At 41.3% G+C, this 16,397-nt stretch overlaps 1 protein-coding gene across 1 annotated transcript in view; it reads right to left on the bottom strand.

Moving 5' to 3' along the window:
• Positions 1–346: 346 nt before the first annotated feature.
• Positions 347–16,397, bottom strand: part of RNF149 (ring finger protein 149) — an 87,390-nt gene continuing 71,339 nt past the window's right edge. The window contains exons 6-7 of the mRNA XM_075852692.1: positions 13,123–13,318; positions 347–1,454 (exon numbers count right to left, since the gene is read on the bottom strand). Coding sequence (XP_075708807.1) covers positions 1,387–1,454; positions 13,123–13,318 — 264 coding nt within the window. The 3' untranslated portion in view covers positions 347–1,386. The remainder of the gene's footprint in view (positions 1,455–13,122; positions 13,319–16,397) is intronic.

The following is a 16,397-nucleotide window of genomic DNA, read 5'->3' on the forward strand; positions in this document are numbered from 1 at the left end:
CATCATAGTTATGTACGATGCTAGGAGTCCCTGCCTCTCTGCAGGACAACTGTCCCATACTGTAATCATGTTTTCAGTACGGGACAGTAGTTCCACGGAGTAGCAGGGACTCCTAGCATCGTACATAAGTATGATGCTAGGAGCCCGGCTCCCTGCACTGTGGTCGGTCCGGGACTTGCGGCCGAAATACGTCCGTCAATTACGGACGTAATTAGTGTGTGTGCACATACCCTTAGGCGGCGTATTGTCGGTCATTAGGGGGTTAAAGATTTCAGTTCAGAACATTTAATGTTCTCATTACTTAAGTGCCTTGAATAGGTTATAAAAAACACAAATCAATGTAACATTTATTACAACCAATAAAAAGGCTTTAATTCCTCTTTTATATTCAGCACAGTACGTTATGTAGTCATTATGTTATTTGCTTTAGTTCTAAATGTAAACAAAAAAAACCAGAATATTCAGCAGCCTTTGGTCAAACTAATTAATAAGTACAACTTTTAGGGTGTATTCACAATGTGCGTTTTTGTTTTTTTACTGCAGATTTTGACCGCACTGCAAAACCGCACTGTGTGAATACACCCTTATTGAGTCTTATGAGCATATCCACCTAAAATAGTGTAATCTTGTACTGCTTGTATTTTCCATCTGCAACAATAGAATCTGTTTATCACCGCAATCACCCAAATTCCTGAGCTGGATCCAAAACAAAAACAGAACGTATTCCACATTGCAGGTGCCTGGATCCCGGAGCTGGATCCGACAGAACAGAACTTGTTCATTACTGTAGATGTCCTGATTCCTGAGGTGGACCAAGTACAACAGAATTTGTTCAATCACTGATGTTTATACAGAATTCCTGAGCCAGATTTCCAGAATCAGCCATTAGATATACTTGCATGGGTATATATTGTGCACGGGTATCAAGACAACAGGTTAAGTACCATGCTTCTACACAGCAGTCTCCTTTAGTAAGTGCTTTGTAAGGTTTCTTTTCATAGAGTCCAAGTATAAGAGAAAAGGGGGCGAACACAAAGGCCATCACAGATAGAGTCTAGTCCATTAAAAGTTTAGCCATTCTGTTGGCCAGTGGTCTTCTTTTAGCTCCTGAAATGCACAAATTTTATATCTGGACATGAGCAGTCACCTTGTAGGACCAATACGCACCTTCTCCCACTTCTCAAGACCTTACACAAATATGTAACGAATGCCATATGTATGTGCTTGAAGAAAGGGCTTGTATGTTAAATTAAATATAATAATATAATATAAGTATCCGGCAGTCCTACGCCTCATACTCTTCTCATTAATCCAAAATGTCACTTCATGGCTTATTTAAAACCCGTAAAATTTCTCGCATAGTCTGAAGGGTCTTAATCAGAAAGGTTAGAGAGCAGGAGCAGTTCCAGAATTCTGTGCTTGTTCTCCGGATACATCCTCGCTGCCAGGATCATCTGTAGAGGAGAAGACATTTCACAAGTCAACTGTATATTCAGCTACAAGATATGTCACAGCTATTTATACTATAAAATAATTCATCACATTCAGAACAAGGACATGTGCACAAAAGATTCTGATATGTTTTGATTGACCATATAGCAAGTTGTTAACATGAGTCTATGTTCACGCGGCATATGCGCAGGCTGAAAAATACGATGCGGATTTCAAGCGAAAACGCTGAATTTAACCCATTAGTGACCGCCCCATAATGTTTTTATGGCGGCCACTAACGGGCTTTATTCTGAGGCATAAGCCTTTTTATGGCGCTGCATCGGAATAAATAAACAGAGGAGGGAGCCGTTAAATCTCCCTGCTCTCAGGTGCTAGGGGTACCTGAGGGCATCCCTGCTCTAAAGGGCGAGATCGATATCAGTATCGATCTCACCAGTTTAACCCTTCAAATGTGGTGCTCAATAGCAAGTGCCGCATCTGAGTGGTTTTGGAGAGAGGGAGGGAGGGAGCTCCCTCATTGCACCGGCACCCGGCAATAAGATCGCCTGGTGTCGTGTCTTCTATGGCAGCCGGGGGCCTAATAAAGGCCTCCTAGTCTGCCTGTAGTGTATGCCTGCTAGGCTATGCCAGAGGCATGGCCTAGCAGATGCCTGTCTGATTTACACGGACAGGCATAATACACTGCAATACAGAAGTATTGCAGTGTATTATAAATGCGATTGCAGGATTGCATAGTGAAGTCCCATAGTGGGACTAGTAAAAAAAGTTTAAAGAAAAAAAAAATGAAAAACCCACTTTTCCCCTTACAAACTGATTTATTATTAAAAACCAAAATAAAGTAAAAAAGTTACACATATTTGGTATCACCACATCTGTAACGACCCCAACTATAAACTTATTACATCATTTAACCCACGCGGTGAACGTCGTAAAAATCAAATAAAAAAAACATGCAAAAATTGCTGTTTTCTGTGAATCCAGCCTTAAAACAAATGTGATAAAAAGTGATCAAAAAGTCGCATCTACTCCAAAATGGTACCAATAAAAACTACATGTTGTCCCGCAAAAAAACGCCCTCATACAATGTCATCAGCAAAAAAACTAAAAAGTTATTGCTCTTGAAATATGGAGACAAAAAAAAAAAAGAAAAGAAGGTGTTTTTACGGTGTAAATCTAGTAAAACATACAAAATCTATATAAATGTGGTATCATTGCAATCGCAACAACCCGCTGAATAAAGTTATAGTGTTATTTATACCATGCGGTAAACAGCGTAAATTTAGGATGCAAAAAAGTGCGGCAAAATTGCTGGTTTTTTTCTATCCCCCCCAAAAAAAAAAGTTAATAAAAGTTAAATCAATAAATTCTTTGTAACCCAAAATGGTGCTATTAAAAATTACAACTTTTCCCGCAAAAAACAAGACCTTATATAGCTATGTCGACACAAAAATAAAAAAAAGTTATAGCTCTTGGAATGCGACGATGGAAAAACGTAAAAAATAGCTTGGTCATTAAGGTCTAAAATAGGATGGTCATTAAAGGCTTAAAGAGGCTCTGTCACCACATTATAAGTGCCCTATCTCCTACATAAGGAGATCGGCGCTATAATGTAGGTGACAGTAATGCTTTTTATTTAGAAAAACTATATATTTTAAACCACTCATGAGCGATTTTTAGCTTTATGCTAATGAGTTTCTTAATGCCCAAGTGGGCGTTTTTAATTTCGACCAAGTGGGCGTTGTACAGAGGAGTGTATAACGCTGACCAATCAGTGACCAGTCAGCGTCATACACTCCTCTCCATTCATTTACACAGCAGCATCGCGTTCTTACTAGAACACGATGTGCTGCCACATACACAGACATTAACGTTAATCAAGTGTCCTGATATAGAATATACATTACCTCCAGCCTGGACGTCATGTGTATTCAGAATCCTGACACTTCTGAATCTTTTCTGTGAGATTCCAGCAAGCCACGCGTAATCTCGCGAGATTACGATCTAAACTAGATTTCGTTTCCCTTGCTGGAAATCTCACAGAAAAGATTCAGAAGTGTCAGGATTCTGAATACACATGTCGTCCAGGCTGGAGGTAATGTATATTCATTATCAAGACACTTGATTAACGTTAATGTCTGTGTATGTGGCTGCACATCGTGTTCTAGTAAGAACGCAATGCTGCTGTGTAAATGAATGAAGAGGAGTGCATGACGCTGATTGGTCAGCGTCATACACTCCTCTGTACAACGCCCACTTGGTCGAAAGTAAAAATACGCCCACTTGGGCATCAAGAAACTCATTAGCATAAAGCTAAAAATCGCTCATAAAGTGGTTTAAAATAGATCGTTTTTCTAAATAAAAAGCATTACTGTCACCTAAATTACAGTGCCCATCTCCTTATATAGGAGACAGGGCACTTATAATGTGGTGACAGAGTCTCTTTAAGCATTTTTGAAGATGAATTTCAAATCAGTAAACATGTCTACACTGCACAGTAATTGGGAACGTTTGCTCGCTGGAACGATTTTTTACCTAATAATCATCCTGTATGAAAGGACCTTAACTCATTGTTTAAGCAGAGAAGTGTTCACATGGCTGTGGCAGAGAGCCCACAAGTGAGCTAACAGAGAACCTTTCACCTCCCCATACACGTGCAGCATGTAATGGGCAGGGCTGCACAAACCCTGGGGCACTTTCCATTTTTTTTTTCTACCCTCCTCCGTTATTTAGATATCGGTGCCGTTATATTTGGCGCCCGATATTTAAATAACCCCCTGAACGGTCAATGGGGCGTGTACTGGAAAGGGGGTGTGTTACTATGGCTGTGACACTGTCCAATCAGATACGGACAGTGTTACAGCAAGAGAGAGGATAGAGGGGAGAGTGCGCGCACGCATGCATGCTCTCACGCTTCAGCTTTCAAGATCAGTCTTCTGCCAAACTGGCAAGGGGGCGTGCCACCGCTATGGACAGTGTAAGAGCTGGGGAGAGGAGAGCGCGCTTGCACTGTCCGTAGCAGAGACACGCCCCCTCGCCAGCTCGGCAGGCAAAGTACAAAACAGCTCTCTCAAGAGCTGAAGAGATGAGCGCACATGCGCGCTCTCCTTTCCACAGCTCTTACACTGTCCGTAGCTGTGACACGCCCCCTTGCCAGTTCAGCAGAAGACTGACCTTGAAAGCTGAAGAGTGAGAGCGTGCCTGTGCGCGCACACTCTCCTCGCACTTGCTGTAACACTTTCTGTATCTGATTGGACAGTGTCACAGCCATAGTAACACGCCCCATTGACAGTTCAGGGGGTTATTTAAATATCGGGCGCCAAATATAACGGCACCGATATCTAAATAACGGAGGAGGGTAGAATTTTTTTTTCTTTTAAAGTGCCCCAGGGTTTGTGCAGCCCTCCCCATTACATGCTGCACTCATCTGCACATGTACGGGGAGGTGAAAGGTTCTCTTTAAGTAGAAAAAAAAACCCACTCATCTCTCTCTCTCGATCTATCTTGATCCCTCTATCTAAATCGATCTCTCTATCTCCATCTCTCTATCGGGCCAAGAGTAGTTTTCGTGACCACATACATAAATATATTAATTTTCATACATTAATAGTCAACTATAAAACTCTCAGTAAGGACAGTTATTCACATAATTTAGTATATCTGTCAAGCCCTTAATTTTCTAATGTGGTAAGCATTACTGTATATTCACGTGACTATGGCTAATGATAACCCTCCCAAATGGTCAGCATTACAAAAGCTTCATTAACATTTTTACAATATTACAAGACACAACACCCATTTATTTGGAGCTGCACATTAAAATCCCAGTAAACCCATACTCTAAAAGTGAATGACTATTAGTGCTAACTAGTCAGACCCATAAATCTCACACAGGAAGGTGGTGGATTAACATCAGCCCAACACCGAAGGGCATCAGAATAAATGTTTTCTTATGATCAGTATTATTTTACAGAAGCCAAGGATGGCCATACATTGTGTATGTAATATTACATGGCAGCTATTCAATTGAATGGCCAACCATGTAATATATGAACAAGCCAGGTCCATGAGTGTCTATCTCAGTATAAAGCTAAGGGGCCTGAGCAGCCCCCCACTCTCCTATGACATCCATATGCCCCATGGCATAAAGAAAGGGTTCTTAATGAGATAATCTCTTTAAGAGTAGAAGGAAATGATGCCGCTTTGGCTCTGGAACTTGGCACAAGATGCATATACGGCAGAACCGTGCCAGACGACGACATTGTTTACACCAACATTAGCAGCCCCCGGGTGGCGAGACCGTGCAGAACATAATGGACAGTAGTACGTACTTTTATCATCAGTAAAATAAATTTACTACAACCATACACGGATAGTATGAGCAGGAGCATGAACAACCAATATGGCCATCAATATCAAGGCCCAGGCACACTGGACCACGTTACTATTGACAAGACTGCCAAGTAATCATCCTGATCGGATTTGTTGGAGGTCATTTACCAACATGACTGGGGATTATCTTTATTTTCTGGATCATTACAGAACACAGAGATCATTTAAGAATACAATGAAATATAGATGAAATATCAAAGACAAGCTGCATGGGAATATATAATGGTGTTCATTTTCTGCTTTTACGGAGGCCATGTATGTAAAATTGCTGACTGGTGGATTACAACAGGGACTCCAATAATTGCTTTTATAGGAGGAGAGTGTACAGTGTCAGGGTTTCCGCATCTCGCCACAAACTCTGGAAAGGACATTTCTCTGAGGGCAAAGGACTCAACTACAGTATGAAGCATACAAATTTAGTCACAGATGAATTTTTAAGGATAGACCACTCAGGCCTAATGCACACGACCGTAGTGATTTTGCAAAACCACATACTGCAGATTTTCCGCAACTGAAAAGCATAATACAGTAGCAGCAATGTGGCGATAGAACAAGTCATAAATGACGAGTGGAAAAAACGCTCAGAATTCCACCTGAAGTGCAGATTTTCAATCCGCAGCATGTCAATTTTATTTGTGTAATCGATGCTTCTGTGTTGCAGGTTTTCTCCATTGAATTCACAACAAGTAACAGATGTTGCGTTTTTTTTTTTTTTGCAGCGGAAAAGCTGCGATTCCGCCACAAAAATATCATAGCTCAGAAAAAAATCTTACCCAGAATTCTGTGCTTCTTCATCCAGGCTGGCATCCTGGAATGACATTTCATCCCATGTGAATGCTGCAGCCAATAACGGGCTGCAGTGGTCACATGGGATAAAACCTCATCCCAGGAAGCCGGTTTGCAAAACGTCAGAGGGTAAGCGTTTTTTTTTTTTATATGAGCAGTTTTCCACAGCGGACATTCCGGCCGAAAAACTGCACCACAATTTGAGAGTGGATACGCTGTGTGCTTTTACGCAGCATATCGCCCCTGTGTGAACGTAGCCTAAAAGTACACAGAGAATCACTATAAGACATGCATAGAACACTTCAAGCTAAACCCAGGGTGAATAAAACGTCACTGCGCACTTAGGCTACTGACACTACAAGAGCCTCCTTCCTCATAGTGATCTTATTAAAAATAGTTTGTGTGACACATTGCATTGTATAGTGGTATTGGCATCTCCTTTAACTGGTACAACAGGTATTTATATTGTAAATGGTAGGTACACCGATTATTATTTTTTTGCAGAAACTATCTACTGATTTTACATTAACGTAGAATCAAAGTCTCTGAAGTCTGTTTTTGTTAAGGTGGATATCATCTTAACCCCTTCCCTCCATAATGATTTTTCAGCTTTGCTTATTCCTCCCCACCTTTCAAAAGCCATAACTTTTTAATTTTTCCGTATATAGCCGTGTGGGGGCTTGTTTATTGCGGGACGAGTTGTAATTTTTCACGCCACCATTTATTGTACCATATAATGCACTGGGAAACTGAGAAAGGTCTTTATGGGGAGAAATGGAAAAAAAAATTAAAAACCCGATTCCTCCATAGATTTTTAGGTTTTGTTTTTAAGTCGTTCACAGTGCAGTAAAAACAACATGTGGTTCAATACGATTATGGCAATACATTTAGTTTGTTTTAGGTTTTATTACTTTTACAAGGAGGGCTTATTTTTTGCAGGACGAGCTGTAGCTTCTATTGACACTATTTCGGGGTACATAAGACCTTTTATCCCATATTTTTGTGGGAGATGAAGTGACCATAAAAACCCAGCGATTCTGACAGGGGCGTAATGAGGAAAGACTGGGCCCCATAGCAAACTTTTTGCCACAACACCGGTAGTTACGGCACTGGATTCTGAAATTAATATTTTTTTTATGGCGTTCACCGTGCGTGTTAAATAATGATATATTGTGATCATTTGGAAGTGGGAATACCAGTTATGTTCATTTTTTTACATTGCTTTGGGGAAAAAACGAAAAAAAGTTTTTGAACTTTTAATACTTTCATTTTTTTTATATAAAATTACAAAAACTTTACTTAACGTTTTTTTACTTTTTTTTTTACTTGTCCCCCTAGGGGACTTGAATCAGTCTCCGGCAGGGCTTATGCCAGACCTGGGGGCCTTCACTAGGCCCCCAGTCTGCCATGACGTCCATCGGCACAGATGGCACGTCAGAGTGGGCCACCCCCCTCATTCTAACCGCTTAGATGCCGCGGCATCTAAGGCATTAAATGAGCGGTATCCCGCTCCATACAGTGAATTGCCGGATATAAGATACAGTCAACACACTTGTTCTATGGAGCGGGCTCAGCCCACGAGCCCACACCATACTCCCCCACCCTACCTCTGCAGCATATATACGGCAGATGTTGGGAAGGGGATAAAGGAGTATTCTAGGATAGCCCATTGATGTGTAATCACTGGAGGTCCTACCGACCACCAATCAGCAGTATTAAGGGGTTTGCAGCATTTAAGTGTGCATCACTGCCCATTCATTGTCTATCAAGTGAATGGGGCTGAGTTGCGGTACTAGGCACAGCCACATGTACAGACAAGACGTTATGTCTTCATTCTGCGGACCGGTCAAGAATAGGCCATCATTGTTTTTCTGGGAAACACCCTTTAATTGTATTTTTTCAAGAGTTTTATGCCCTGTTCACAACATTTGAAATGTCCATTTAGAGCGTAGGTCAGCAGACCTCCCCACATACACGCTAATCGTGTCCATAGAGCACCATTAGCCCAGCGGTGCCCAAAAGAATTTACTTTTGGCCTTTGTCAGGCTGGCATACGTCAGCATACATTAATTTTGAAGGCTGGAATAGCGTAGAAGACTACGCTATTCCATCCTGCAAAAAGAGTATATACGGCACAGTAAACATTTTTATTTATTTTTTTACACAGGAGCCTACGGTATACATCGCAGGCATCTGTTTAATGGATAGATCCTGGGCTTTTCAATAATCTTTCATGATGTATCCGTTAAAGTGATACCATTAGCCTGCGTTCACACAGGGCGGATATGTTGGGTAAAAGCATGCAGCGTATCTGCCCTGTGCGCCGCTGGGAATTCCGGCCGAAAATGCAGTTTTTCTACCAGGATGTAAACCACCTGGAAAAACAATTAAAAACCTTCATACTTGGATGGCGTTTCATCCCATGTGCCCGCTGCAGCCTGTAATTGAGTTGCAACTGCTATTTGTTGCGCGATTTAACTCCCCATTGAATTCAATGGGGAAATCCCGCAACAAATAAGCAGCAGCATTTATGCAAATAGAATTGACGTGCTGCGGATAAAAAAAAAAAACGCACCGCATGTAAATTTTTGAGCATTTTTTTTCCGCTCAACATTTACGCCGCGTGTGGATGAGATATGTTCTATCTCATCCACTTTGCTGCTACTGTATTATGCGGTTGCGGAAATCCTTCGCAGAAAATCCGCAGTACTTACGAAACGTGTGAGCGGACCCTTATAGTCTATTCTGCAACAGATCCGTTAATTGGATGCTTAATAGTATCATCCTAAACCCATAGACTATAATGAATTCTCATGACCTTAGACTTTAATAGTATCCACTAAATGGATACTTCGTGAACGGAGGTCATGAGAGTTCATGATGTATCCATTTAATGGATATCATTAAAGTCTATGGTGATAGATGCCACTGTTAGGCATCGGTCACAGCCTATATTTAACATACGTTGGGAGATAAAAGAGTTATGTGATGTGAATATAGCCTTGTAGTAATTTTATACAGAATTAAGATCCTTCTAATTAAAATGTCACTCCAATGAATTGCTGCAGTAGTAAACAGATAAGCTTAAAGGGGTTTTCCGACCCCAATTTAAAATTTAAAAAAAAGTCTGGGCGCACTAAATATCTTCCAATAACCCCCCAAATACCTTCTTGTTTCTGATATTTTCCTCACGATTCCTCTAAGTGCAAATGTTTTCCATTTGTTTACATCCAGGAGTTCCGGTCCACGTTAGTTGCCGTCCATCCTAGACTAGTGTTACCACTAGAGCTGGTATTTCAGCCTGTTCCAGAGCAGCTTAGCACACCTCCTCCGCTCTCAGAAAGACCGCACATTGCGCCATTCCCAGCGACCAATGGAGAACCAGTGTAGTCAGCAGGGCTTGTGTGAAGAAAGAATACTCACGCAGGTGCAGTGGAAGCAATGGACTGAGCATGCGTGGAGGAAACCATTAGTTTGAACCACACATGCTCTGTAAATTATTGAGCGTATCTGGCCCCCACACTTGTACATGACGTCAGTAATGACGCTCCGTACATCGAGCAGGCCGGAAGGAAGTGTGGACAGTGAACGTCTGGGAATTTATCTGAAGAGTGAAAATCAGATGGGGTTGGCGTCACGTGGCCCGCGATGCGATTGGGAAAACCGTACAGGTTCTCCAGCTGAGTAATTTGAAAAGTCACTTGTATTGCCAGCTATAGGTGATTGACCATTACATGTCAGGTCCTGGAAAACTCCTTTAAGTGTAAAAACTAGGGGGGATGCCCCATGGATCGCATCACAGGGAATCCCTGTGACACATACCATATATGGACAGACAGCCCAGGATCCATTGAAGGACGCCAGGGCCATCTGACCATATTTCCTGTTAGGGCATACTTAGTACACAGGCAGTTGTTAGGACGTACCGATCGGTACACAGGCTAATATATCTATATGCCAGTACATAAAAGTTTAAAAATAAAAAAAGTTAAAAAAATAATGTTAAAATTAAAAATATACACATACACATTTACAATAAACACTAAAATATACACATATTCGGTATCCTCGCGACCGTAATAACCGGCACAACAAATTTAAGCGTAATTTATGAGGTGTACGCTGTAAAAAATAAAATAAAAACTGCTTTCTTTCACTTATTAATGTGAAGCACATGGTATTATTAATTTAATACATCCATGTGCCTAACATTAATAGTAATTAATCCCTTCATGTACCTCACATTAACTCAATGTTGTCTATTATGACTGAGAAACCTGATGGGGTAACTACTATTAATGTGAGGCACGTGGAGGTTCAAATTTCATCACACCACGTGCCTCATAAGAAAATGGAAGGACTTTTTAAAAAACTATTATTGTTGGAAAGGTATCGTTTTGGTATCGAGAATCGCAATACTACACAAAGTATCGGTATCGAAGTCCAAATTCTGGTATCGTGACAACCCTAATCCTGAGCATGGGAACATAGCCTTAGGTTTTGTTCACATCTGTGTTAGGGTTTTCCGTTGTCTTGATTAGGCATACGAGCAGAACAAAAATAGCTGGAAGAGCCCAACGAAAGCTCAATGCACGTGATGCGTATTACGTGCGGTTTTGCTGCACGTATTTGCATGCGACAAAACCGCAGCGTAATACCGTACCAGCATAGGCAATGAGATTCCAGGGAATCTCATGTCCACATGGCTGTATATTTGGGACGTAAATTAACCCGTGGTGCGTATTTTCTAAACCGCGACATCTCAATTTATTCCGCGATTCTGCTTGCGAATTCTATCTCCCTAGTTATGTAGAAATACGAAGCGAAGTCTGCAGTATGAAAACGCTGTGATTTACGCAGCAAAACGTAAAAACCATGCCGAAAAAAATAAAAATAAATATGCACCTTCAGATGCGTTTTTTTTCTGCAAATTTCTTGCAGTTTCCGTGCGTATTTTCCGCAAAATACGCAACGTGTGCATGTAGCCTAATGGATTCAGTCTTGTTTCCATCATGGTGTCTGTCTTTGTACTGGAAAAAGTAGCGCAGCATGCTGCGCTATTTTTTTTTCAGTATTTTGAACCAGATCTATGACAGTGGCTCCGAGTCGAACTTCCAACACAGGACTTTAGGCTAAATTCACACAAGACGGAAATGCTTCAGGGATTTTCCATGTGGAAATTCCAGCTGGAAAATCCGCAGAGTATTACAGTCCCATATGAAGAAATCTCGTCCACATGGTGCTGAACATATTCCGGGCGGAAGTCAGAGCATTCTGCGTTCTTTCAAAACAAGATTCGATCATAAAACAGTATTTTGGGGAGGAAATGTTGTGGATTTGCTGCGTAAAAATGCTCAATCTTTAATCTAAATAATAAGGGGTAAAACGGGACTCTCTTACGCCTCATTCACACGACAGGGTCCGAGTGTCGGCCGATAAAATCTGCCGTTTTGGGCCGTTTTTCCCGGCCGGTTTGCATCCGTTCCGATTCCGTTCCGTGTTGCCGTTTTTAACGGCCGATTTTGACCCGTTTTGCATTTGTTTTTTTCCCTGTCCATTTTAAAATCGGATGAATGTCATTTAAATTTGTTGCCACACACAGCCCTTTGTAGATAATGCCACACAGCCCCCTGCAGGTTGCACCCATCCCCCCCCCACATTCCGCTGCAGAAGTGAGTAACATCGCTGTGTCCATATATGGACAGTGTAGTCACGCACTTCTCCTGTAGCGGAATCCCCGGCCGGGGATTGTGGATTGAGGAAGAGGAGGAGCGAGCGACGGAATACATGGCCGCCACTCGGGACACATTCCGGTGATGGCCGTGTATTACCCGGCCCCATAGACTTCTATGGGAGCCGGGCGGCCGGGTAAACGGCCGAAAATAGGGCATGTCCCATTTTTTGACGCCCAGGTTTCCCGGGCTGTCAAAAAAACGGTCGTGTCAATAGCCCCATTAGGGGTCTATTGTTCCTAATCCAGCCGGGTGACGGCCGATTTATGAACAGCCGTCACCCGGCCGGGAATCCCTGTCGTGTGAATAAGGGCTAAATGTGTAGTACTGTGGAATACACAGATAGCTGTAGTGTGCCTCAATGGGATGACTGACAGGATGTCTAAAAAAAATTGCTCATAATCCGAATATAGCTCCAAAAGGTGGAGGTGAACTACAAAACATATATAATCAACTGGTTAAAAGAAGCATGGCAATGTGGGAACATTTCTATAATCCTGGGTAGATGAGCAAATCACCATTACTAGAGATGGACAAATGGCTAATGTCGCTACAATTTATAGAATGGTCACTATGTAATGCCATTCTTCTACGATTCCCCTAGATGACAATTGGGTTTACCACAGTAATGTAAATCAGAGCTTAGCAATACACAACGGAAAGAACAAAGACCATCTACCGGTAATGTACATGTAGTCTGATTTATTGAAAAAAAAAAAATAATAAATCAAGAGGACTGCGCTGTGCCCAACAATGCACTCACCTAACAAAGCAGTGGTCTCCCCTGCATCTTCCTTGGCACTGTTACACTGTTGTAAAGTGTCTCCTGTTGAAGAAGTAGGTAGGTGGTTTATTTCACTTCTATTCTCCTCTTGGGCAAAACTTAGAGTCCCAACAGAAAGGCTGCTGCCAGCGATGGATTCAGGCACGGGAATTTCAAGTGTTTCTTCAGGTTCCACCTGTAATATATATTTACATGCATTACAGAAATAACCTTTATATTTAATACTCAATTATTGTAGAACTACTCGCTCATGTCCAAAATCTGAAGCCTGACTTATAAACCAAGTCTAGCCGCTACCATAACCGGTGCTTGGTCAGGCACCATGCAGATCTGATAGAATAGTGGGTACTGCGTGGCTTAATGGTTATCATGCGGAGGCTGTACATTTAGAGGACAGTCAGAGGCATACTGACGTGGGAGGTTATTGGTCAAACCCCACCTTATTTCCGATCAGTACACAAATGTCTACATGAGAAAATCCCAAGTACGCCATGTAACAGAAATGTTACGTTGGGGATCATTAGAGTTGTATTACTCGTATTATGTTTTTATAGCAGACAATAAGCATGGGCATCATACCAAGCAATGGAGTATATTCTTTTATGACAATAAAGTATTGCAGCCAGTAATCTCTATACCCGTTGCATGTTACCAACACTCGCCACAGGCCATGAGATTTTTCCTTGTTTCAAAGAGAATCCCCTCATATATCATTATTGGGATGCTCATCCGGAAAGGGGAATAGATGCACAAATATTTCAGATGATGTTCACCACAACCAATGAAGAGAGCAGTTTGAACCCATCATTTTATTACTATAGACCTAAGATCTGAATCATTTACTATAATCATTCAGCTTTATGTACACAACATATTACAGATGAGTACCAGTTCCATGAGCTATGGGTCCGTCATGCAGAACTAATGTTATTCTATGATGGTTACCTCCGTATGACAGATGTTTCTTTTTTTTTTTTTCCTTTAAAATTTTCAGTTGTGTGCTTCCATGTGAAAAAAAATAATAGTGGCATGCCTTAAGGATGCCTATTTTCCCCCATAAAAGTCAATGGAGACTGGAAAAAAATTGGATCTGCATATAAAAACCTCTGCATGACTGTTTGAGTAGCCATACAAAACAAAATGGAGCAAATCCGGTTACCCATGCTGTGCACCATAGTGGCATCTTTTGGAACTCCAGCAGTGCAGATTGTGCATCCTTACAGAGTGCTGTATGGCACCATATTTTTTATATGGATGTGTGCATTTGGTATACCATCTATGCAGAACAGATACAGCATACTACAGCATTCATTTATAATGTATTGTTACTATTTCTTTAGATCATGGTCTAACTGGTTCCCGACCACTGGCTGTGTTTTTACGGCCAGCGGTCAGGGTCCTTAAAACCCGAGCCATAGACTTTTTACGGCTGGGGTTTTAACTTGCTGCCCGCGCGATCGGGCAGCTGAATGTCGGGTCTCCGGCTGTCCGTGACTGCCGGGGACCCTGAGGAGAGGATAGAAGCAGCTTTCGTTGCTTCTGTCTTCTCTGATCACTTGTACACAGCGCTCAATGAACGCTGGGTATAGGAATAGAGGCAGCGGCCGCGCCACTGTCTCTATTCCTCCCGGTGATCATGTGACTGGTCACATGATCGCCGGGTGCCGTTAGTGACAGACTGTTGCTGGGTCTTACTAGACCCAGCACAGCCCTATTAGTGACAATCGTCACTATGAGAGGGCTGATTTCCCCTGTACCTGGGGCTGCTGTGCAGCTCCAGTTACAGTGGAAAAGCCTGGTGTAAAAGTAAGAAAAAATATATATAAAAGTTTCCCCAAAGGTCTTTTTTGACCTTTGAGGGACAGACCATAGTAATAAAAAAAATAATAAAGTAAAGTGCAAAAAAAAATTAAATAATAAATACACATAAAATACCCATCCCCCAAAAAAAAAACAACTTTCCCCCCCCCGCCAATCATTGTTGTAACGCTAGCGCTGACCCAATTACCCTAATATAGACATGTAATATATTAACATTTACGGTAGACAATGACGATCACAAATAAAAGGTCTATTTTAGGGTAAAACTATGTTATTACCAAAAAAAAATAGCTGAAACGTAAAAAAGCTTATTTTTTTACTATTATTTTCAAACTTTATGAATAAAAATTCTAAAATCGCAAAAAAGGATGTGTATAAAAACGATAAAAAACTAAACCTGCATTGTCTACGGAAAAAACGTCGCAAAAATCACGTCGTTAGCCCAACAAATAAAAACGTTATAGCCATTTAATCAACACGTGCTAAAAATGGCTAAACGGTGTCTGGTCCTGAAGGCTCAAAATAGCCCGGCCCTGAACTGGTTAAAGTAGAAGGCAGGAGAATAGAGAAAATAATAAATTGCCTGTTTTGCTCCAGGGAAAGCAATGTGGGGGGTTCTGAAGAATACTGAACAGATGCGGTTCAGATTTTGGAAAGGTGGATGAGTTTGCCAAGATTGCCTTATTTAATCCCTTCATGAAATAGCACTTCAAACGAGTTCTTGAACCGTAGTCATTAATTTAATTCAGCAGGGCAGATGGCAGTAAATTTCACCTGGAGGCAAGTTTATCAGAGAGGTTTATTATTTTTATGCTCACATGCTTTACTGCACCATGTGTGCCAACCACCAGAACACAGGGACCTTGTATTTGCAGCACTACAAATTCTAACGTATACAGATGCGCAAAACTCAGCGTAATCACTTTCTTTGTGGACTTGTACGGAACAGTAAGTTACAGAGATCATCTAAAAATATTTCAGACATTATGTTACAGAGACAAAACTATAGATATTAGTACATAGTAGAATCCAAAGCTAAATGATGATACAGGTAAATATTAAATAAACAGTGAAACACTATGCCCTGTGACAGCTCATAGTGATTTATATATTCAAGTACAATTATGTGCTGTACTCAAAAAGCACTCCAGTAATTTTGTTTTTTGCCTATATAGTGCAGCATAGGTTGTTAATAAAGAATAATGTAGAGGCTCTTGTGTATGTCTTGTGTATACCTGTTTTAGTTGATGTGCTATTTTTGGGTTGTCTGCATCTTGGCTCCTTCCCTTCTTAAGTGGTTCCCCTAATGAAGCTTACATTTCCCATAATACCTCTGACTTTGCAGAGGGGGCAGAATCTCATCACACTGCACTTGCTCTGAGTCCTATATGAGTGCAGCAAGTGATAGATCAGTGGCATAGAACTTCTGTACG

This window comes from Rhinoderma darwinii, chromosome 2 (assembly GCF_050947455.1).
Source record: "Rhinoderma darwinii isolate aRhiDar2 chromosome 2, aRhiDar2.hap1, whole genome shotgun sequence".
Classification (NCBI taxonomy): domain Eukaryota; kingdom Metazoa; phylum Chordata; class Amphibia; order Anura; family Rhinodermatidae; genus Rhinoderma; species Rhinoderma darwinii.